Raw genomic sequence first — 21,496 nt, 5'->3', positions numbered from 1 at the left:
ACTGCCTGAAAACCCCAACCCCTTAGTCAAATTCTAGCTCCCCATAAAAGACCACCAAAGGAAAAAAAAAAAAGCCTGCTAATTAGGCAAGACTGAGTTTGTTGCTCACTTCCTTGACAGCGTCTTAATAACGTCTTGGGCTGGGCGTGGTGGCTCATGCCTGTAATCCCAGCACTGTGGGAGGCCGAGGCAGGTGAATCACCTGAGGTCAGGAGTTCAAGACCTGCCTAGCCAACATGGTGAAACCCCTCCTTTAATAAAAATAGAAAAATTAGCGACGCATGGTGGTGCATGCCTGTAATCCCAGCTACTCGGGAGGCTGAGGCAGAAGAATCTCTTGAACCCGGGAAGTGGAGGTTGCAGTGAGCCGAGATCGTACCACTGCACTCCAGCCTGGTTGACAGAGAAAGACTCCATCTAAAAAAATAAAAAATAACGTCTCGAAGTGGGAAGGGAAAACTCAGCATATTGATGGGGTCTTGGAGTCTCGTCTAAGGTGGGTCTTTCAACGGGGGATGTGATTTGGATTGTGTAAGGATCATGATATAATAGTTAGGACTGGTGTTCACAGCAAGGTGAAATGACCAAAGACGGGGTTTTAAAGAGTCTGGAAGAGTAAATAGTGTTTTGACACAATCTACTGAAAAAGTTGAACGGTCTGATATTTATGTAACTAGCTTTTCTGGAGGCTTCTGGAATGAATAATAGGGCTATTCGCAACTCTTATCTTCCTGGGCAAGAATTTCCTAGCTTAGTAGAGTCAAGGTGATGGCGACCGCAGATCCGTGAAGTCGTGTTAATAGAGACAGTAAGCGGTGCACGAGTTGATAGTTTTGGTTCTCACTTATCCATAACATTGAGATAATAACGTCATCCGGAAGTTGCTTGGAGAATCCAATGCTACGTTGCCTTTCATGGGATAAAGCGTGGCACAGTTTGTGTGTCCTAAATGGAAGCTGTTTTCATCTCCTCTTCTTGACCCGTAACCTTTCCATAATCCTTTTCAGAGTATGGGGGAAATTCTCTCAGCAAGCCCTGCATCTTCCCCTCCATCTACAGAAATAATGTGGTCTCTGATTGCATGGAGGATGAAAGCAACAAGCTCTGGTGCCCAACCACAGAGAACATGGATAAGGATGGAAAGTGGAGTTTCTGTGCCGACACCAGTAATCTGGGGATGGGGGTTGGGTGGGTGTGGGTGGAGTCTTTCTTTCATTTGCTCAACAAACACCTCCTGAAACCCCACTGTGAGCCAGGCACTGAGTTGGGCACTGAGGATCTGGTGATGAATCCGGCAGACAGAGTTCTGGCTCACGAATAGTGTTAATGATGTGATATGCCACAGGCTTTAAAATCCAAGAGAAAGGTGCCAAAATGAAATGCTCAAAATGTTAAACACCTAACCATGATGCAAATACAGAGTAAACACATGCCAGGGTTTTAAAAATCCCCAGTGTGAGCCATGAATGGTGGCTCACGCCTATAATCCCAGAACTTTGGGAGGCTGAGATGGGAGGATCACTTGAGCCTGGGAGGTTGAGGCTGCAGTGAGCTGTGATCACACCTCTGTACTCCAGCCTGGGTGACAGAGTGAGACCTTGCGTCTAAAATAAATAAATAAGCAAACAAACAGTGAAACCACCCAACAAGAGGCTCAAACATTTGGAAAACAATACTATACTGCTAAAGTGCACCTGTTCACAGTACAAGAGCTGAAGTGAGCCAAAAGAGCATCCCCTTGTTCCCCCTCGGGTGAGAACATGTGTGTTGGGAGACTCAGACTCAAATTTCCTCTCTCTGTGTGTGTCCACAAATGACCACAGAAGCGTCATGAGTGTCGATTTCGTCAGTGACAAAGTTTAGCGAGTTGACGCACTTGCACCTGTGGAATCCATGAAAGATGAGGACACTGGAATTGGTCCTCTGAGACAAATCCTCTATCCACCAGGTCCTCCTGGTGACCAGCATTCTTCTTCTCCCTCCTTCCTCCAGGGCCCTCTGTGCTTCCACTCTGCCCTTCTTCCCTATTCCAGTGCCTGCCCTATCTTCCAGCCTTTCTCATGTCCTACACTCTGATAGCTTCTGAGGGAAGAAAATACCCAAGACCCAGTGGAAAGGAAAGGGAAGTCCTTGGGCAAAGAGGAACTAGAAGGAGTTATATTTCTGCACCACCCCAGGCAAGGGGTCAGTCCGAATAGCTGTGGGTGGGAGGGTGTGTTGTTCCAACAACTTGGGACTTTCCTAAATAAAATAAATTATTTCTCAGCTGGTCATGGGAGATGTGACAGCAAAAATTGAGACCCATTTACCCTCTGTTGCCTCAAGCTGCTGTGGATAGAGGCTTCCAGTTTGTACTATTTATGGGGTCATCTTTCATGACGACATCATTTACGTCCTCATCTTTCATGGATTCCAGAGGTGCAAATGTGCCTACTCGCTAAACTTTGTCACTCAGAAAATTGATACTTGTGGTGCTTCTGTGGTCATTTGTGGACACACACAGAGTTAGGAAGTTTGAGTTTGAGTCTCCCAACACTCATGTTCTCAGCCAAGGGGTAACAAGGGGGTGCTCTTTCGGCTCATTTCAGCTCTTGTACTGTGAACAAAATTCTTCTTTTGCTTAGGTTAGGTCGGCATTCTGAGCAGTGCCTTCATGTGTAGGGTTTACCCAGATTTTATTTTTTAGGTTTTTTTTTTTACTTTTTATATTTTGTTTTATTTTATTTTATTTTTGAGACGGAGTCTCACTCTGTCGCCCAGGCTGGAGTACAGTGGCGTGATCTCGGCTCATTGCAACCTCTGCCTCCTGGGTTCAAGCGATTCTTCTGCCTCAGCCTCCCAAGTAGCTGGGATTACAGGCGCTTGCCACCACACCCAGCTAATTTTTGTATATATGTTTTTTTTCAGTAGAGATGGGGTTTCACCATGTTGGCCAGGCTGGTCTCAAACTCCTGACCTCAAGTCATCTGCCTGCCTCAGCCTCCCAAAGTGTTGAGATTACAGGCATGAGCCACAAAGCCCAGCCACATTTTATATTTTAGAGACAGGATCTCCATCTGTCACCTAGGCTACAGTGCAGTGGTGCAATCATGGCTCAATGCCACCTCGACCTCCCAGGCTCCAGCAATCCTCTTGCCTCAACCTCCTGAGTAGCTGGGACTACAGGCATACACCACACCCAACTAATTAAAAAAATTTTTTTTGTAGAGACGGGGTTTCACTATGTTGCCCAGGCTGGTATTGAACTCCTGGCTTCACACGATCCTCCTGGCTCAGCCTCACAACTGAGCTGGGATTAAATGCTGGGATTAAAGGCGCAAACCACCACACTCAGCCCCAATTTGAAATCTAGGGTGGGCCTGAAGCCCATGCCTCTACGACAGTGTGAAGCCTGAGGAGTAACCTTTGTTTTATCCGCTTCTGCTTCCTAGGAATTTCTGCGTTGGTCCCTGGCTTTCCTTGCCACTTTCCGTTCAACTATAAAAACAAGAATTATTTTAACTGCACTAACAAAGGATCAAAGGAGAACCTTGTGTGGTGTGCAACTTCTTAACAACTACGACCAAGACCACACCTGGGTGTATTGCTGATGCTGAGGTGAGAGCAGGGACCAACAGTGGTCATTTCACGGATGCAGAGGTGAGACAGGTGCACAACTGGTGTGTCACTGATGCGAAGGCGAGATCTGCTTTTTCCAGCGTGTCTGATTAGCGTCGCTGATGTGAAGGCGAGATCTGTTGCTTTTCCAGCATGTCTGATTAGCTGAGGTTCCCAGCAATGCGGGCTCCTGTTGTCAAAGATAAGGTGGAGTTGGGGAAGACTGGAACAACTCCCCAGATTAGAAGGATGAAAGAAATTGGGATTTCCCCCAGAAGCAGGAGAGCAGAGGGGGATTGGCAAACTTTTTCAGACCCAGGAAGGTATCATTCCAAGTTTCAAGTTGGGGATGCTCTGGGTGTGGACGATTAGGAAAGAGGAACTTCTCAAAATGGAGCATGGTATGAAAAAGCAATCCAGAAAAGGGGATAACTGACCAGCTGTGGTGACTCACACCTGTAATCCTAGTGCTTTGGGAGGCCAAGGCAGGAGGATCAGTTGAGGCCAGGAGTTTGAGACCACCCTGGGCAATGTAGCAAGACCCTGTCTCTACAAAAAAAAAAAATTAGTTGGGTGTGGTAGCACACATCTGTAGTCCCAGCTACTCAGGAGGCTGAGGTCAGAGGATCCCTTGAACTCAGTAGTTGCAGTGAGCTATGATTACACCACTGTACCCCAGCCTGGGGAACAGAGTGAGACCTTGTCTAAGAAAGAAAAAGAGAAAGATGGACGAAAGGAAGGAAAGAAGGAAGAAAGATGAAGGAAGGAAGGAAAGAAAGAGGGAGGAAAGGAGAGAGGAAGGGAAGAAAGGAGGGAGGGAGGGAAGGAATGAGGAAGGGAGGGAAGAAAGAATGGAGGGGAAAGGAAGGAAGGAGGGAAGGAAGGAGGGAGGGAAGGAAGAAAGAAGAAAGAAAGACAGGAGGTAGAGAGAGGGAGGAAAGAAGAAAGGAGGGAAGAAAGGAAGGAAGGAGGGAGAGAGGGAGAAAAGAAGGAAGGAGGGAAGAAAGAAAGGAAGGAAGGAGGGAAGAAAGGAAGGAGAGAGGGAAAGAAGGAAGGGAGGGAGGAAGGAAAGAAGGAAGTGAGGAAGGAAGAGAGGAAAGGAGGGAGGAAAGAATGGAGGGAGTAAGGGAGGGAGGGAAGGAGGAAGGGAGAAAGTAGGAAAGGGAGGAGGGAAGGAATGGAGGAAGGGAGGAGGGAAGGAAGGGAGGAAGGGAGGAAGGGAGGGAGGGAGGGAAGGAAAAGAGGAAGGAAATAAGGAAGGAAGGGAGGAAGGAAGGAAGTAAGGAAAGAAGGAAGAAAAGGGAAGGGAAAGGAACGGAAGGAAGGGAGGGAGGGAGGAAGGAAGGAAAGGAAGGATAACCCAGAAGCCAAGGCACCATGGTGTGCATCCATTGCCCCCATCACTGAGTAGCTGACCAGGGGAAAAATGGGGTTTACTTCTCTTCCTTCACCATTTGGGCCTCCTGTCCCACCTCAGCCCACTGGTCATCAAGTACTTCCACAGAACCAACTTTATCCCTCTTTTCTTTTTTTCTTTTTTCTTTCTTCTTTCTTTATTTTTTTCTTTTTCTTTTCTTTTTTTTTTTTTTTTGAGACGGGGTCTCACTCTGTCGCCCAGGCTGGAGTGCAGTGGTGCAATCTCAGCTCACTGCAGCCTCTGCCTCCTGGGTTCAAGAAATTCTCCCACCTCAGCCTCCCGAGTAGCTGGGATTACAGGGTTGTGCCACCATGCCCAGCAATTTTTTTTTTTTTTTGTATTTTTAGTAGAGACGGGGTTTCACCATGTTGGTCAGGCTGGTCTCAAACTCCTGACCTCAGGTGATCCATCCAACTCGGCCTCCCAGAGTGCTGGGATTACAGGCGTGAGTCACTGTACCTGGCCTATTCCTCCTTTTCTTCTAGTCTTTTCCTCTCTCTACATTCTTCACAAAGGACCAGCTGATTGAAGCAGGTGGCGCAGAGGGTATTTCTAAAGGTGGTTATTTAAGCTTGACAGATGTTCTCCAGCCTGTAGAAATGGTCTTTAAATCTCCCTCATAGATCAACTGACATCACTGCTCTGTGACTTCTGGAATCTAAAAAAAGAGAAGCCCTTTCATCAGATGTGTAGACAAAACCCCATCCCTCCTCCCTTTGGGGTGGAAAACCCTGCTGGTTCTAGCAATGTCTGTCTTTACAATGCATGTGGCTTATGGATGACACTAAATTAGTGGGCCCTTCCTGAATTTTGCCTTGGTAATGAAAATCATCTTCCTGGAATAGAGGAGAGGAAAAGGAGGGGGTTTGGAACTCTGGGCACCATCTTAACAGGGTAGATATTAAAAAACACCCACAGTGGCCTTCAGTCTGTGGCTAGGACTAGGAACAGTGTCCAGCCTCTGACTTCTGTCCATCACAGCAGAACAGGCTCTTTGCAGGTCCCCTTCCCCTTAGCATAGAGGTGAGGTTGAGGGGCTCATTGTTCATTGATCTCCTTGCTCCTATGAGCTAGGCAGGGATGTGGGGGTGGGGGCGTCTGATTCCTCTCAGCTCAGCTGCTTCCGACTAAGTCTGGAAAACCAATACAAAGTCATTTTTAATTCACCTTCCTCTTTGAGCCAATGCCTACTTATTCATTAAACTCAGATCTTTGCTTCTATTTTCAAGGAGAGGAGAAATATCTTCAGAGGAAGACCACCATACTGAGGCTAAGCACAAATTCGTCTTTTTCCTTGCATCTGTCAAGCTTAAATAACCACCTTTAGAAATACCCTCTGCACCACCTGGTTCAATCAGCTGGTCCTTTGTGAAGAACCTAGAGAGAATGCGGCATAACCACCAATAAAGGAGTCTTGATTTAACCCTGGGATCTGCCTTTTCTGCTTCTTAAGATGAGACCGATGGTGAATGTGTGGGGAAGGAAAGATTGGTAGCCAGGCTGTCAAGTCTCATAGTGTGGAGAGGTCAGACTGTCAGGCCAGGGACCTCTAGGAGTCATTACAGCCTGCTCTCTCTTCTGAGGGAAATCACAGGTTTGGGTGGGGTGTTTGTAGATACGTATTAAATTATTAATGAATAAATTAGGAAGTAAACAGAGGGTAGAAAATTCACCACAAGACTGCCTCAACTATTCCCTCCCTGTGCCCATGGCAGATATCAAGAACTGATTACAGGATCTGATTCCCTCTCAGCCCAGATGGAAATTCACATTGCTGTTCTTGTTCTTTCTTCTTCTTCCTTTCACTCTTCTGCTCCCTCTCCTCCTCCTCCATCTTCTCCTCCTTCTCCTCCTCCCTCTCCTTCTCCTTCTCCTTTTCCCTCTTCACCTCCTCCTTCTCCTCCTCCCTCTCCTTCTCCCTCTCCTCCTCCTCCCACCGCCTCCGTGTCTTCCTTGTGCTGGAATTCTCTTACCCCTTGTCTTCCTGCAGTCTCCTCCTCCCTTCACTCATTGTCCGTGGAATTGCCCCTGTGATGGAGATGGACGTGGGCTTCCTAGATCCCCCTTCAAGAGAGGACTTGCTGCCCAGCTCCAGTGAGTGCTGTCTGCAGGCAGCCTTTGGTGTTCAGCCCAAATCAGAGATGGTCTCAGCTTCAAAATGGCCTCCCTTGCCCAAACCATGCCCTTCCCAGGGTAGGCCACAACTAACGAATGACCAATGCTGGGTTTAAAGGCCTGGCTATTCCAGTCCAAGTGAGATAACTCAAAAAGAGCTACATCCAGAGCTCCCGTCGTTCAGCTGAGGTTGTACAGCCTGCACCGTGGCTCAATCTCTCCCTCTGTCCAATCCCAGTTCCTTCCCTTCCCTTCCATAACTGATCCCAAGGAAACTCCCTGATAAGCCTCCTACCTGCTGTCTCTGCTCTTGGACAGAGGAGGAGCCCTGGGGAACCCAACCTGCAACAGCTCATCTTTAAGAGATGCCCATTCTGGCAGGGCATGGTGACTCATGCCTGTAACCCCAGCACTTTGGGAGGCCAAGGCAGGAGGATCACTGGAAGCCAGGAGTTTGAGACCAGCTTGGGCAACATAGCAACACTCCATCTCCACAAAAAAATACAAAAATCAGCTGGGTGTGGTGGCTCACACCTGTAGTTCCAGCTACTTGGGAGACTAAGGCAGGAGGATTGCTTTAGTCCAGGAGTTTGAGGCCGCAGTGAGCTGTGATTGCACCACTGCACTCCAGCCTGGGTGACAGAGCAAGACTCTGTCTGAAGAAAAAAGAGAGATGTCCCTTCTGACCACTCTGATTAAGCCTCTTCCCCAAATTATCTTTGTATCTAACCATCCCACTTTATCCTCAAAGTATTTGTCCCAATCTGAGCTGCTTCTGATGGATTTAATTTTTTTCCTCCCCTGGCACTGGAATGTAGCCTGCAGGAAACCAAAAGACCTTATTGCTGGGCACATTCCAGGACCTAGAATAATCCCAGGCATATAGCATGAAATTGTGATGTCCAATATAGTAGCCACTAGCCATAAGGAGCTAGTTACATTTAACTTAAGTAATTAATAACATTCCTTATCGATATGGTTTGGCTATGTCCCCACCCAAATCTCATCTTGAATGATAGCTCCCACAATTCTCATTCCATCTACACATTCACCCATCTGCCCCTTCATTTCTTTAGTCACCCATTCAAAAAAGATTTTCTAAGTACCTGGTCTATGCCTGGCATTGTTCCAGGTAATGGAAATAGAGCAAGGACAAGGTATTTGGCCTCAACAAGCTTATATTTTGAAACATGCAATTCAATAGAATCTTCTGCGAGGATGGAAATATGGTTTGGCCATGTCCCCACCCAAATCTCATCTTGAATTGTAGCTCCCATAATTCCCATGTTACCTATTGATGTGGTTTGGCTGTGTCCCCACCCAAATCTCATCTTGAATTGTAGCTACCGTAATTCCCACATGTTGTGGGAGAATCCTGGTGGAAGATAATGGAATTAGGGGGGCGGTTTCCTTCATACTGTTCTCATGGTAGTGAATAAGTCTCACAAGATCTGATGGTTTTATAGGGGGAAACCCCTTTCTCTTGGCTCTTATTCTATCTTGCCTGCTGCCATGTAAGACATGCCTTTCATCTTCTGCCATGATTGTGAGGCCTCCCCAGCCACGTGGAACTGTGAGGCCATTATACCTTTTTTTCTTTTTCTTTCTTTTTTTTTTTTTTTTTGAGATGGAGTTTTGCTCTTTCACTCAGGCTGGAGTGAAGTGGCATGATCTCGGCTCACTGCAACCTCCACTTGCTCAAGTTCAAGTGATTCTCCTGCCTCAGCCTCCTAAGTAGCTGGGATTACAGGCATGCACCACCACACCCAGCTAATTTTTTTATTTTTAGTAGAGATAGGGTTTCACCATGTTGATCAGGTTGGTCACGACCTCCTGACCTGAGATGATCCACCCACCTCGGCCTCTGAAAGTGCTAGGATTACAGGCGTGAGCCACCATGCCTGGCCTCTTTTTCTTTATAAATTATCCAGTCTCGGGTATGTCTTTATCAGCATCGTGAAAACAGACTAATGCAATTATGTATTCATTAATAAAACTGTGCTCACTTGATAAAATAAAAATAAAATAAAATTTAGTTTCTCAGCCTTGCTCACACATTTAATACTCAGTAGTCACATGTGGCTACCATAATAAACAGCACGGGTCTGGAATATTTCTATCCTTGCAGAAGGCTTCTAGGAAAGACTTTGCAACAACCTGGCTGAACTGGGGATTTGGGGGATCCTGTCATCTCTCTCTTTGCATGATGACATTTTTTCAGGGGATTAATTCCCCAGGGATCAGCTAGCTCTAAACCTTGATAATCCAGATTTGTGGTTTAATTCAGTCCCCTGAGTATCTTACACAAAGGAAGGGATGTGGGAGGGGAGAGAGAGAGAGAGAGAGAGAGAGAGAGAGAGAGAGAGAGAGAGAGGGAGAGAGAAACCAGACAGTGCTTCCAGGAAATCAGGAAAAGGAAGGAGTTGACTTTGAATGCCACTTGCACGAGCCATTTCCCAGCCCAGCCTCAACAACAACTCTGTTTCCAGCTCTGTATTGATTTGCATCCTTTTTATTTCATTTTGTATTTCTATAGATTTAGGGAGTACAAGTGCGGTTTTGTTACATGGATATATTGCGTAGTGGTGAAGTCTGGGCTGTTGGTTTAACCATCACCTGAATAAAGTATAATTTGTCCCCTTACCGGGAGAGAGAAACAGGGGATTTGCAACAGTTGATGCAGGCAGGGGAAGAGTAGAGACTACGTTCTGAACCTTTTGATACCCAACAGGAGAAGAGACTATTTTCACCCAAGGGGAAGCTGGGGAAGAGACTCTGGCAGGTCACAGGGACTTAGGACTACGTGAAGTGAAAAGATGTCAAGAATCATTGGAATTTTTGGGGGTGGCAACTGGACCCTCCCATGCTTCCTATTTCCATCCACAGACTCTTCCTTCTTAATCTAGTTCTGCAGACGCCCCCATCCTGGCAAAGATACCGCTCTGGGTCTCACCCCATGCACAGCGCTGCATGCCAATGCCCTCCCTCCCGCCTGCCCTCCCTCTCTGCTTTAAGGGGATCTGGGGCTTTGGGGCTTTGGGGCTTTGGTTTTCCACAAGCGCTTGCTCCATGTTGACCATGTGGAGAGGGTCTGGGGCTTCCAGGACCTCCTCAGCGAGACATCATCTTCACAAACTCTGCAAAGAAAAAAAAAAATCCCCAGTAAGGCATCTCGTTGTAAAAGCCCCCAACATTATTTTTTGAGCCCTTCCTATGTGGCAGGCACTGCTGGTGATCCCTGGGAAATTACTTAATCCCTCTATGCTTCCATTTCTCCATCTATGAAATGGGAATCAGATCTCTGTGGCAAGTTACTTAACCCTGTGCCTCAGTTTCTCATCTGTCAAGTTGGCATGTTTAATAGATCTACCTCATGAGGTTGAGATAAAATTGGCTTAGAGGCTGGGCTCGGTGGCTCACGCCTGTAATCCCAGAACTTTGGGAGGCCGAGGTGGGCAGATCGCTTGAGCCCAGGAGTTCGAGACCAGCCTGGGCAACATAGCAAGACCCCCCAACTCTACAAAAAAATAAAAAATAAAAAATAGGTAAATAAAATTTGCTCAGAACCGTGCCTGCCATCACAGTCACCCATGTAAACTACTGTGGTTATTATTATGTCCCTACTTCTGAAAGACTAATTTCAGTATGTTGCAGTTTCTTCATTTCTGTTATGAAAATAATCTTGCACATAAAGAAAACATTAAATTTAAAAAATGGGAATCCTAGTATTGCTATTTCCTTATATGGTTTTTAAGACCGTTAATGGCATAATGCTCATAAAACAGATTAAGTATCCCATAAACAGCTGTTGTTGGCCGGGTGCGGTGGCTCATAACTGTAATCCCAGCACTTTGGGACATCAGGGAGGGTGGATCACTTGAGGTCAAGAGTTTGAGACTGGCCTGGCCAACATGGTGAAACCCCGTCTCTACTAAAAATACAAAAATTAGCTGGGCGTGGTAATCCCAGCTACTCCAGAGGCTGAGGCAGGAGAATTGCTTGAACCCAGGAGATGGAGGTTGCAGTGAGCCAAGGTTGCACCACTGTAGTCCAGCCTGGGTGACGGAGTGAGACTCCATCTAAAAAACAAAACCCAAAAGACCTGTGATTGTCACTATCAGATTTCATCATCTCAACCATCCTGGAGGGATAAGTGTCATTTTACAGATAAGGAAACTTAGGCCAGCGAGGGTCACCAACATGCCTGAGGTCACGTGGATAGTGAATGGTGAACCCTGGAAGGAACGCAGGTTGCACCTGACTTTGCAGTGGCTCAAGATGATCTTGCTGCCCACCCGGGTCTTGAGGTCATCCTGACCTTCCCTTGCCTTTGGTTGGCCTGAGGATCATCTCCCACCCCCACCCCACCTTCTCTAGATGTCACTTGATGTCCACTGCACACCTAATCCTGGCTAGATCTAGCAAGTGTCCAACCAGCCTCTACTATGTTTCCATACTGGGACATACAGCATATATGGTTTACAGAATGGCCCTTCCTCCTCTCTATCTAGGATGGAGGACTTGGAAGCTAATACAACTCAACACAGCAAGGTCTGCTGTGATAACTTCCATGGAGAGGAACAGAAAAACTTCTGTAAGACTTCACAGCTGGGAGGAAGACATGAGGGAAGGATGGAGAGAAGCTTCCTGACAAAGGTTGCCTTGATGTGAGTTCCTGAGGGATGGATGAGACTGAAAGATGTGGTAAGTGGACAGAGCATCTGATGCCTAGGAACGGAGGTTGGAGAACATAAAGCAGGCACCAAGTTTGTGCCAGAACTTAAAAGTTCAGAGAATAGCTACAGAATATACAGGCTGGGTGGGTGGGCGAGGCCAGATGATGGATAGACTTGGATATCAGACAAATAATTTTGGACTTTTTTTTTTTTCTGGAGATGGAGTCTCGCTCTGTCACCCAGGCTGGAGTGCAGTGGGGTGATCTCACTGCAACCTCCGCCTCCCAAGTTCAAGCAATTCTCCTGCCTCAGCCTCCCAAGTAGCTGGGACTACAAGCACATGCCACCACCCCTGGCTAACTTTTTGTATTTCAGTAGAGATGGGTTTCACGGTGTTGCCCAGTCTGGTCTTGAACTCCTGAGCTCATGCAATCTGCCTGCCTTAGCTTCACAAAGTGTTAGGATTACGGGTGTGAGCCACGCGCCTGGCCTTTTTTTCTTTTTTCTTTTTTTTTTTTTTTTTTTGAGATGGAATCTCACTCTGTTGCCCAGGCCGGAGTGCAGTGGTGTGACCTTGGCTCACTGCAGCCTCCACCTCCTGGGTTCAAGCAATTCTCCTGCCTCAGCCCCCGAGTAGCCTGGGACTACAGGCGTGCACTGTCACTCCTAGCTAATTTGTGTATTTTTAGTAGAGATGGGGTTTCACCACGTTGGCCCGGCTGGTCTCGAACTCCTGACCTCAGGTGATCCGCCAACCTTGGCCTCCCAAAGTGCTGAAATTACAGGCATGAGCCACTGAGCCCGGCCAGAATTTTGGATTTTTGTCCATAAGCAGCAGATAGGTGCTGAGATCTTTGAACCAAAGAATGTCACAACTAGAACTTGACATGCTTTTTTTTTTTTTTTTTTTTTTTTTGGACGGAGTGTTGCTCTGGAGTGCAATGGCGCGATCTCAGCTCACTGCAACTTCCGCCCCCAGCGTTCTAGCAATTCTCCTGTCTCAGCCTCCCAAGTAGCTGGGATTACAGGCACCTGCCACCACGTCTGGCTAATTTTTTTGTATTCGTAGTAGAGACAGGATTTCGCCATGTTGGCCAGGCTGGTCTCAAACTACTAACCTCAGGTGACCCACTCGCCTCGGCCTCCCAAAGTGCTGGGATTACAGGCGTGAGCCACCATGTCCGGCCGACATGCCCTTTCTATGCCTCACATAAAAAAGAACCCCACCTCTCATCCATGTAGAACCCCAATCCTTTTCACTTATTCAGCGATCCAATATACTCATGCTGGGCTCAGTGCTAGGATTTGGGGATATAGTGATGATGAAGGAATTGGTCCACGGTCTCAGAAGGAAATAGGCAATAAATTCTGGAGATGCCACGAATCCGTATTACTGCAGAAGCAAGCGTGAGGTGTTACTGGGGAGCCAGAAGAGGGACACGGAGCCCAGTAAGAGAGGTGGGAGGCACCTTGCAGGAACATAACTAGGAGTTAGCCAGGGGAGAGGGGAAAGGGTATTCCAGATGGAAGGACAACTTGAGCAAAGACAGGGAAGGATAATTTAAAAATACAGTGGTGCTTTGTGCATGATTTCTTTTAGTTTTCTCCAAAAGGTGTCATCATCCACCTCATTTTACAGATGGGAAAACTGACCCTTAAAGAGAAAAAGGGAGTAGCATAAGCCACATGCTGAGTCAGCGATGATCCTGAATTTGAAGCCCCTGAACCTGACCCCAGAGCTCCAGCTGCTAGCCAGTCCAGTCTCTTTCTGATGGGACAAGTTCTTCCTAGGATAAAAGGTGCCCTGCAAACTAACAAGGAATGGGCAAGGCGGAAGGGCGTCCTGAGCATGGGAAGGAAAGGGCTTTGGCTGAGGTGTTCCTCGGAGCCACCAGAAGTGAGGGACACCCAGCTCTTTGAAATGAATAGCCTGGGAAGAAAGGGACAGAACAAATGCTTCCAAAACCTGCCACCCGCTTCCATTCTCAAACTTGGAGAGGAGTGAGAAGGAGTGGCCAACTTGGAAAATCTGACAGTGAGTTGGAAGTGGATTCCTGCGGTGGCTGCCCCCGCTCCCCACCACGCCCCGTCAATGTCACCTTCAAAGTCAACGGTGCCGTCTCCATTAACATCAGCCTCCCGGACAACCTCAGAGATCTCCCGGGGGGTGAGCCGCTCCCCCAGGAGTCTCTGCATGGCCTGCTGTAGCTCCGCCAGGGTGATCTCCCCATCTCCATTCGTGTCAAACTGAATAGAAGCAGAAATAGATTATATCAGCAATGACAATGATGATAGCCACGAGACGATGGAGTTTACCTATCGCTTACTGTGGGTCAAGCACTGAGATAAGAGCTTTGGGAATGTGAGCCACTAGAATGTCAGCTCCAAAAGACAGTTTTGTTCTGGGTTTTTTTTTTTCTTTTTCTTTCTTTCTTTTTTTTTTTTTTTTTTTTTTTGAGACAGTCTCACCCTGTCACCCAGGCTGAAGAGCAGTGGTACAATCTCGGCTCACTGCAGCCTTCACCTCCTGGGTTCAAGCAATTCTCATCCCTCAGCCTTCCAAGTAGCTGGGATTACAGGCGCATGCCACCAAACCCGTCTAATTTTTGTATTTTTAATAGAGACAGGGTTTCACCATGTTGGCCAGGCTGATCTTGAACTCCTGACCTCAGTTGATCCACCTGCCTCAGCCTCCTAAAGTGCTGGGATTACATGCGTGAGCCACTGTGCCCGGCTGAAACTTTTTTTTTTAATGAGATGGGGTCTCACTATTTTGGCCAGGTTGGTCTTCAAACCTTGGCCTTGAGCAACCCTTCCAAAGTGCTAGGCTTTTTGTCCTTCCAAAGTGCTAGGCTTACAGTCCTGAGCCAAGGTGCCCAGCGATACATTTGAAACTTACTTTATAAGTGATTTTTGGAACATACGTTATTACTTACTATAGTTATCCTGCTGTGCAATAGATCTCAAGAGTTATTCCTCCTGTCTAACCAAAACTTTGTACCCTTTGACAAGCAACTGTCCATTCCTTCTCCCTGGCTCCCCAGCCTCTGCTAACCACCTTTCTTTTTATTTGCATGAGTTCAATTTTTTAAGATTCTCCATATAAGATTATGTGGTATTTGTCCTTTTGTGCCTGGCTTATATCGCTTAGCATAATGTGCTTCATGTTTATTCATGTTGTTGTAAATGATAGAGTTTCCTTCTTTTTAAAAGCTGAATATGCCGGACTCAGTGGCTCACGCCTGTAATCCCAGCACTTTGGGAGGCCAAGGCGGATGGATCACCTGACGTCAGGAGTTCGAGACCAGCCTGACCAACATAGAGAAACTCCGTCTTTACTAAAAATACAAAATTAGCCAGGCGTGGTGGCGCATGCTTGTAGTCCCGGCTACTCGGGAGGCTGAGGCAGGAGAATCGCTTGAACCTGGGAGGTGGAGGTTGTGGTGAGCCAAGATTGTGCCATTCTACTCCAGCCTGGGCAACAAGAGCAAAACTCTGTCTCAAAAAAAGAGAAAGAAAATTTTAAATGACCCATGCTGCTTACATTGTATTTATTTTGGATGACACAGCTGTAGGCTGAGGAGGCTGAAGGTTAACAAGTGCTGTAAGGCAGGAAGGTGTACTTGAGGAAGAGGCAGAAGCGGGGAGTGTTTAGGGAGGCGTGAGCTGGGGAGAAATGAGCATGAAATAGACAAGGTCTCAGTGTTGCAGAAGGCAGGGCCCAAGTACGTAGGGGCTTGTGTGTCATGGGACGTTGTCAGGATTTGGTTCTGAGTAAGACAAGAAGCCACTGGAGAATTTTAAGCAGGGGAGTGACCAGATCTGATATACATTTTAAAAGAATGTGAGCATGAAACCCTGTTGTGTAGAGAACAGACCACAGTAGGACCACGATGGGAGCTAGGAAACCAATTAGAGGGCCGCCATGATCATCCTGGTAGGAGATGGTTGTGGTTTGAGCCAGTTAGCACCAGCAGAGCTCAAGAAGGAGAGTTCACTCCCCGATGTTTTGGAAATTGAACGTACTAGACTTTCTGGTAGACTAGTTAAGGGTGTGCAGGGCAGAGCTTTGGAGGCAGTTCATTAATTCAACACATATGTATCCATATTGCTAAAAAACAATGTGTCAGTAGTGCCCATGTGGAAGGCACCATTCTTGGGACTGAGCATGGAGCAGTGAGCAAGATACTTAGAAATACTTGTCTTCTGTGCCTGGCTTATTTCATCTAGCACATTGTCCTCCAGTTTCATCCTCGTTGTTGTGTGGGGCAGGATTTCCTTCTTTTCTAAGGCTGAATATTGCATTTAAATATATACCACGCAGAAGGAGAAATACTGCATGATTCCACTTACATATGAAGTACTTAAAATAACCACACTCATAGAAGCAGAGAGCAGAAGGATAGTTGCTGGGGGTTAGGAGGACAGGGAAATGGGGAGATATTGTTCCATGGGTATAAAGTTTCAGTTACACAAGATAGGTTCTAGAGATCTGCTGTGTGGCATTGTGCCTATAATTACTAATACTGCATAACGACAAATATTGCTTTTAATGGCAAAAGCAGAATTACTTTTGCATCAACCTAATAACTATGGGCAAAAGACGTGAACAGCCATCTCTCTAAAGAAGACAGACAAATGGTAAAGGTTCATGAAAAAAATGCTCAGCATCACTAATCATTTGGGAAATTTAAATTAAAACCACAATGAAATATCACCTCACATCTGTTAGGATGGCTACTGTTAAAAAGATGAATAATAACAAGTGTTGGTGAGGATGTGGATAAAAGGGAACCCTGGTACACTTTTGCTGGGTATGGAAATTAGCACAGCTATTATGGAAAATGGTATGGAGTTTCCTTAGAAAATTAAACCTAGAGCTGCCATATGACCCAGCAATACCACTTCTGGGTATGTATCTAAAGTAATTGAAATCAGTATATCAAAGGGATGTTTGCACTCCCCTGCTCATGGCAGCACTATTCACAATAGCCAAGGTATGGAAGCAACCTGTGTCCATCAAAACAGAAGAGTGGATAAAGAAAACATGGCATAAGTACACAATGGAATACTATTCAGCTTTTTTTTTTTTTGAGGTGGAGTTTTGCTCTTGTTACCCAGGCTGGAGTGCAGTGGTGCGATCTTGGCTCACTGCAACCTCTGCCTCCCGGGTTCAAGTGATTCTTCTGCCTCAGCCTCGTGAGTACTTGGGATTACAGGCATGTACCACCACGCCTAGCTAATTTTGTATTTTTAGTAGAGACGGGGTTTCTCCATGTTGGTCAGGCTGGTCTCAAACTCCCGACCTCAGGTGATCCACCCGCCTCAGCCTCCCAAAGTGCTGGGATTACAGGCATGAGCCACTGCACCTGGCCTTAAAATTTTCTAGTAGTGATGTTTAAAAAAATGTTAAAAGGAACAAATGAAACTAATTTTTAATATTCTCTTTTATTTAACCCAATATATCTAAAGTGTTATCCTTTCATCACGTAATCTACTTAAAAATTATTAATTTAGCTATGTAAGTAGCATTCTTTTTATGCACACTGGATTTCATAAGGCAGTAAGTTCTAAGTTCTTAGTAGGTGCTTAGCATGCTTAATTAGGATACTTAGCCTAGAAGTTTACTTAAGTATACAAGTACGTTATGCTAATTATATTAGCATACTAAGTCTTAATACAGTGTTCACGTTACACTTACAGCACTTCTCAATCCAGACAACTTTTTCTTTTTGTTTTGAGATGGAGTTTCACTCTTATAACCCAGGCTGGAGTGCAATGGTGCGATCTCAGCTCACTGCAACCTCTGCCTCCCAGGTTCAAGCAATTCCCTGCCTCAGTCTCCCAAGTAGCTGGGATTACAGGCACCCACCACCATGTCTGGCTAAATTTTTTTGCATTTTTAGTAGAGACGGGGTTTCAGCATCTTGGCCAGGCTGGTCTTAAAGTCCTGACCTTGTGATCCACCTGCCTCGGCCTCCCAAAGTGCTGGGATTACAGGTGTGAGCCACTGAGCCCGGCCAGCTGTAGATCTTTATAAGAAGCTGGGAGAGGCACTTGCACAGCCAATAGGTGGAGGCCTCCTAGGATTTGAACCCATGTTTTCCTGGTTCCAAATCCTTTGCTCCCAAACACTCTACTACTCTTTATTTTCACCTTGTGTTGCTGAAAGCTCTCAGAATGAGAAGGTATTTTATCAGGGGATATAAGCAAGTCTGTTATTCTCACTGAGTCTGATATTTTTTAGTATCTCTGCAGCAAGTGGCTTGTACCAGATGACCACTTTGCATTCCCTTCTGGGATCTCAAATTCTTGGATTCTTCCTGTTACAGGCAGAATAGAGGCCCTGGCCAGGCATGGTGGCTCATGCCTGTAATCCCAGCACTTTGGGAGACCGAGGCAGGTGGATCACTTGAGGTCAGGAGTTCGAGACCAGCCTGGTCAACATGGTGAAACCCCGTCTCTACGAAAAACACAAAAATTAGCTGGGTGTGGTATCGTGCACCTGTAATCCCAGTTACTTGGGAGGCTGAGACAGGAGAATGGCTTGAACCCGGGAAGCAGAGGTTGTAGTGAGCCGAGATTGCACCATTGCACTCCAGCCTGGGGACAACAGTGAAACCCCGTCTCAAAAAAAAAAAGTCCTAACATTTATTCTAGAGATGGCAGGATCTTGGATAAGATTTATAATCTTCATGAGCCTCACTTTTCTCATCTGTTTAATTGGGATACATGACTGCTTGCTTACTCCTGTGTTTGTGCGTGTGTTTTTGTTTTTGTTTGTTTGTTTTTTTGAGGATTAAATCAGATAAAGTATACAGAGGCATTGATCCATTGCAGGTGTTTGGAATACATTATTTTTCTTCCCTATTTATCGATCCCACCATGGCTGGAAAAAAAAAGGTGGGGGCCTGGTTGGTGGGTACTGTCCATGGCATTGGCTAATTACAGGCAGACCCCAGAGGGTCTGCCTCTACCATCACCAGCACCATGACACTGTTAACTCACCTCCTTGAAGGCATCCCGCATCTCCTGGACACCGATCATCCCAGCTGTTTCTGCAAGCAATTTGGGGGTCATCAGCTCCACAAAGTCATCAAAGTCTACACGGCCACCCACTGAGGAAGATGGCACAGGATTAGCAAGACCCCAAAAGCCCCGGCCTTCCATTACCTCACTTTGTGCTTCGAGTCAGTTAGATCAGCTCCCTTCTCCCTGCCCTATAAGAGCCGTCTTTGACTTCCTCCCTCCAGCAGCTAACTCCAAGCTCCAAACTCATGTCCCTCTAGCCTGAACAGGAGTGGATAGGGTGTGGTATGGTGGAAGTAACTGCCTGTGTGACTTTCAGACAGTTAGTTAAGATGTTTCTCCTCCTCTGTAGACCCGTAGAAAGAGGAGCATGAATTAAATGAGCATACAAATTTTTTTCAGATATGAATACTATCATTACCTTGAATTCAACCTTGTTTAGTTCGTTACATGCCCAGAAGCAAACCCAATAGCTTTTTTTTTTTTTTGAGACAGAGTCCCACTCTGTTGCCAAGGCTGGAGTGCAATGGTGCGGATCTCGGCTCACTGCAACCTCTGCCTCCCGGGTTCAAGCGATTCTCGTACCTTAGCCTCCCGAGTAGCTGGGATTACAGGTGCACGCCATCACGCCTGGCTAATTTTTTGTATTTTTAGTAGAGACGGGGTGTCACCATGTTGCCCATGCTGTTCACAAACCCCTAACCTCAGGTGATCTGCCCACCTCAGCCTCCCAGAGTGCTGGAATTACAGGTTACAGGTGTGAGACACTGCGCCCAGCCTCAATAGGAATTTTATTCTAGCTAAAATCTCAAAATCAGTTATGATCTCCATCCAAAAATCCATCCATCCTTTTTGCAGCTGTATTCACCAACATTAGCTCCAGCTCCAAGTTTGTTTCCAACATCCAATACAGCTCCAATCTCGTGCTCCACTGATGCATCTTAGTGGTGATAGTAATAACTACATTTAATAAGACTTTACTGGAGGCTAAGACTTTAACTGCATCAGCATCTTTATCTCTTCCTTTCCACAGTCCCATGAGGTAAGGAGAGAGGCATCTTCCTCTATAGATGAGGAAATGGAAACTCAAGAGTAGCGGATAACTTCACTTTTCAAAATGACTGTAATTAGTAAATAATAGAACTGAGATTTGAACCCAGACCTATCTCTAAAAGCTTTTAACCACTTCAAATGCTGCCTTCCTGAGTCGAATCTGACCTGTTTTCTTCCAGACTTCTAGCCCCTCTCATCCTCCTCTCCATCCCCAACTCCACTCTTAACCTCTACATCCTTCCCAATTCTGCCCTGATCCCTTCCCTAACCCTGGCCATCCCTCCCATTCCCTGGACTCACGGTTCATGCGGATTTGCTGGCCGAGCTCAATCAGTTCCATCTCCGTGGGCATGTAACCCATCGTCCTCATGAGATTCCCCAGATCCTTACAAGAGATGAACCCGTCTCTGTCCTTATCGAACTCAAGAAATGCTTCCCGCAGCTCTGAAAGTTAAGAGAGAAGAACTTTGAGGGAACTTGAAGCAGTCAGTGGGGAAGAGTGGCATCTCTTGAAGCTATCAATGAGGCGCCAACTAGAGACTCCTTAAAGGAGCGTACATTAGAAACAAAACAAAACAAAACAAAAAAAACCAAGGCCGGATGTGGTGGCTCATGCCTGTAATCCCAGCACTTTGGGAGGTCGAGGTGGGTGGATCACCTGAGGTGAGGAGTTTGAGGCCAGCCTGACCAACATGGCAGAACCCCATCTCTACTAAATACAAAAAATTAGCCGGACATGGTGGCTCATGCCTTTGATCCCAGCTACTAGGGAGGCTGCCTCAGCCAAGGCAGAAGAATCGCTTGAACCTGGGAGGCGGAAGTAGCAGTGAGAGGAGATCGTGCCATTGAACTCCAGCCTGGCAACAAGAGCAAAACTCTGTCTCAAAAAAGAAAAAAAATTTCAAAAAGGAGTGATGTATGAAATGTGTTAGCAAAAGAGGCCTCATTCCTGAGACCACTAAATGAGAGCACTGGCGTCCTTCAGATTCCTGGATGAAGTTATGGGGAACCTCAAAGTCACCAAGAGAGAAACTCATTTGTTTTCACTCCTGAGTCTTGGAGACACTTGAGGATGGATATGCCTTCGAAATACTTTGGGAAGTCCTTCAATTGCCACGAGAAAGAGTTCTACAAAATTACAGTTGAGTGGGAAGAGAGAGGGATTGTAAAAATTCCATGTAATGGAATTTATACAGAAATGCACAAAGGGACTGAGGGCAGGTCAGGTGGGTGGATGGCAACGTGGAAGCAATTGGGGAAGACGGTGTTACCTTCAATCTCATCTTGTCCCAGTGGTCTTTCCTGGAAAGGAATGCAGATGAGAGGGAATTTGAAGAGAGGGTCACCCATTCTCCAAAGGATCTCCTTGTTCTCCCAAGCTCCTCCCCACTCTCTCGTGGTTCTCTTTCCATTCTCTCTCTCCTCCTCCATCCCTCCCATTCCTTTTCCCATCTCCTGACTCCTGTTCCACAGTTCTTGGCTCCCCACCCCCCTCTCGACGTCTCTCTCCCACCCATGAATCCCAATCTCCCTTTTTCTCCCTTTCTTAGACAAACATCCATCACATTGTGTCAAAGGGGGTCTTAAACACTGGGGAGTCCAGTCTCCT

The 21,496-nt window shown here is 46.5% G+C and overlaps 2 protein-coding genes across 2 annotated transcripts in view; one reads left to right on the top strand and one right to left on the bottom strand.

The window, feature by feature from the left end:
- Positions 1-6,443, top strand: part of ELSPBP1 (epididymal sperm binding protein 1) — a 30,592-nt gene extending 24,149 nt beyond the window's left edge. The window contains exons 5-7 of the mRNA XM_055370161.2: positions 1,008-1,166; positions 3,432-3,597; positions 6,244-6,443. Of these exons, the coding sequence (XP_055226136.1) occupies positions 1,008-1,166; positions 3,432-3,553 (281 nt within the window). The 3' untranslated portion in view covers positions 3,554-3,597; positions 6,244-6,443. The remainder of the gene's footprint in view (positions 1-1,007; positions 1,167-3,431; positions 3,598-6,243) is intronic.
- A 2,815-nt stretch (positions 6,444-9,258) lies between these two features.
- Positions 9,259-21,496, bottom strand: part of CABP5 (calcium binding protein 5) — an 18,257-nt gene continuing 6,019 nt past the window's right edge. The window contains exons 2-6 of the mRNA XM_004061075.5: positions 21,159-21,189; positions 20,188-20,331; positions 18,814-18,923; positions 13,905-14,052; positions 9,259-10,266 (exon numbers count right to left, since the gene is read on the bottom strand). Coding sequence (XP_004061123.1) covers positions 10,241-10,266; positions 13,905-14,052; positions 18,814-18,923; positions 20,188-20,331; positions 21,159-21,189 — 459 coding nt within the window. The 3' untranslated portion in view covers positions 9,259-10,240. The remainder of the gene's footprint in view (positions 10,267-13,904; positions 14,053-18,813; positions 18,924-20,187; positions 20,332-21,158; positions 21,190-21,496) is intronic.

Source organism: Gorilla gorilla, chromosome 20 (assembly GCF_029281585.2).
Source record: "Gorilla gorilla gorilla isolate KB3781 chromosome 20, NHGRI_mGorGor1-v2.1_pri, whole genome shotgun sequence".
NCBI classification, from domain to species: Eukaryota; Metazoa; Chordata; class Mammalia; order Primates; family Hominidae; genus Gorilla; species Gorilla gorilla.
This window is presented reverse-complemented; position numbering and strand designations above follow the sequence as displayed.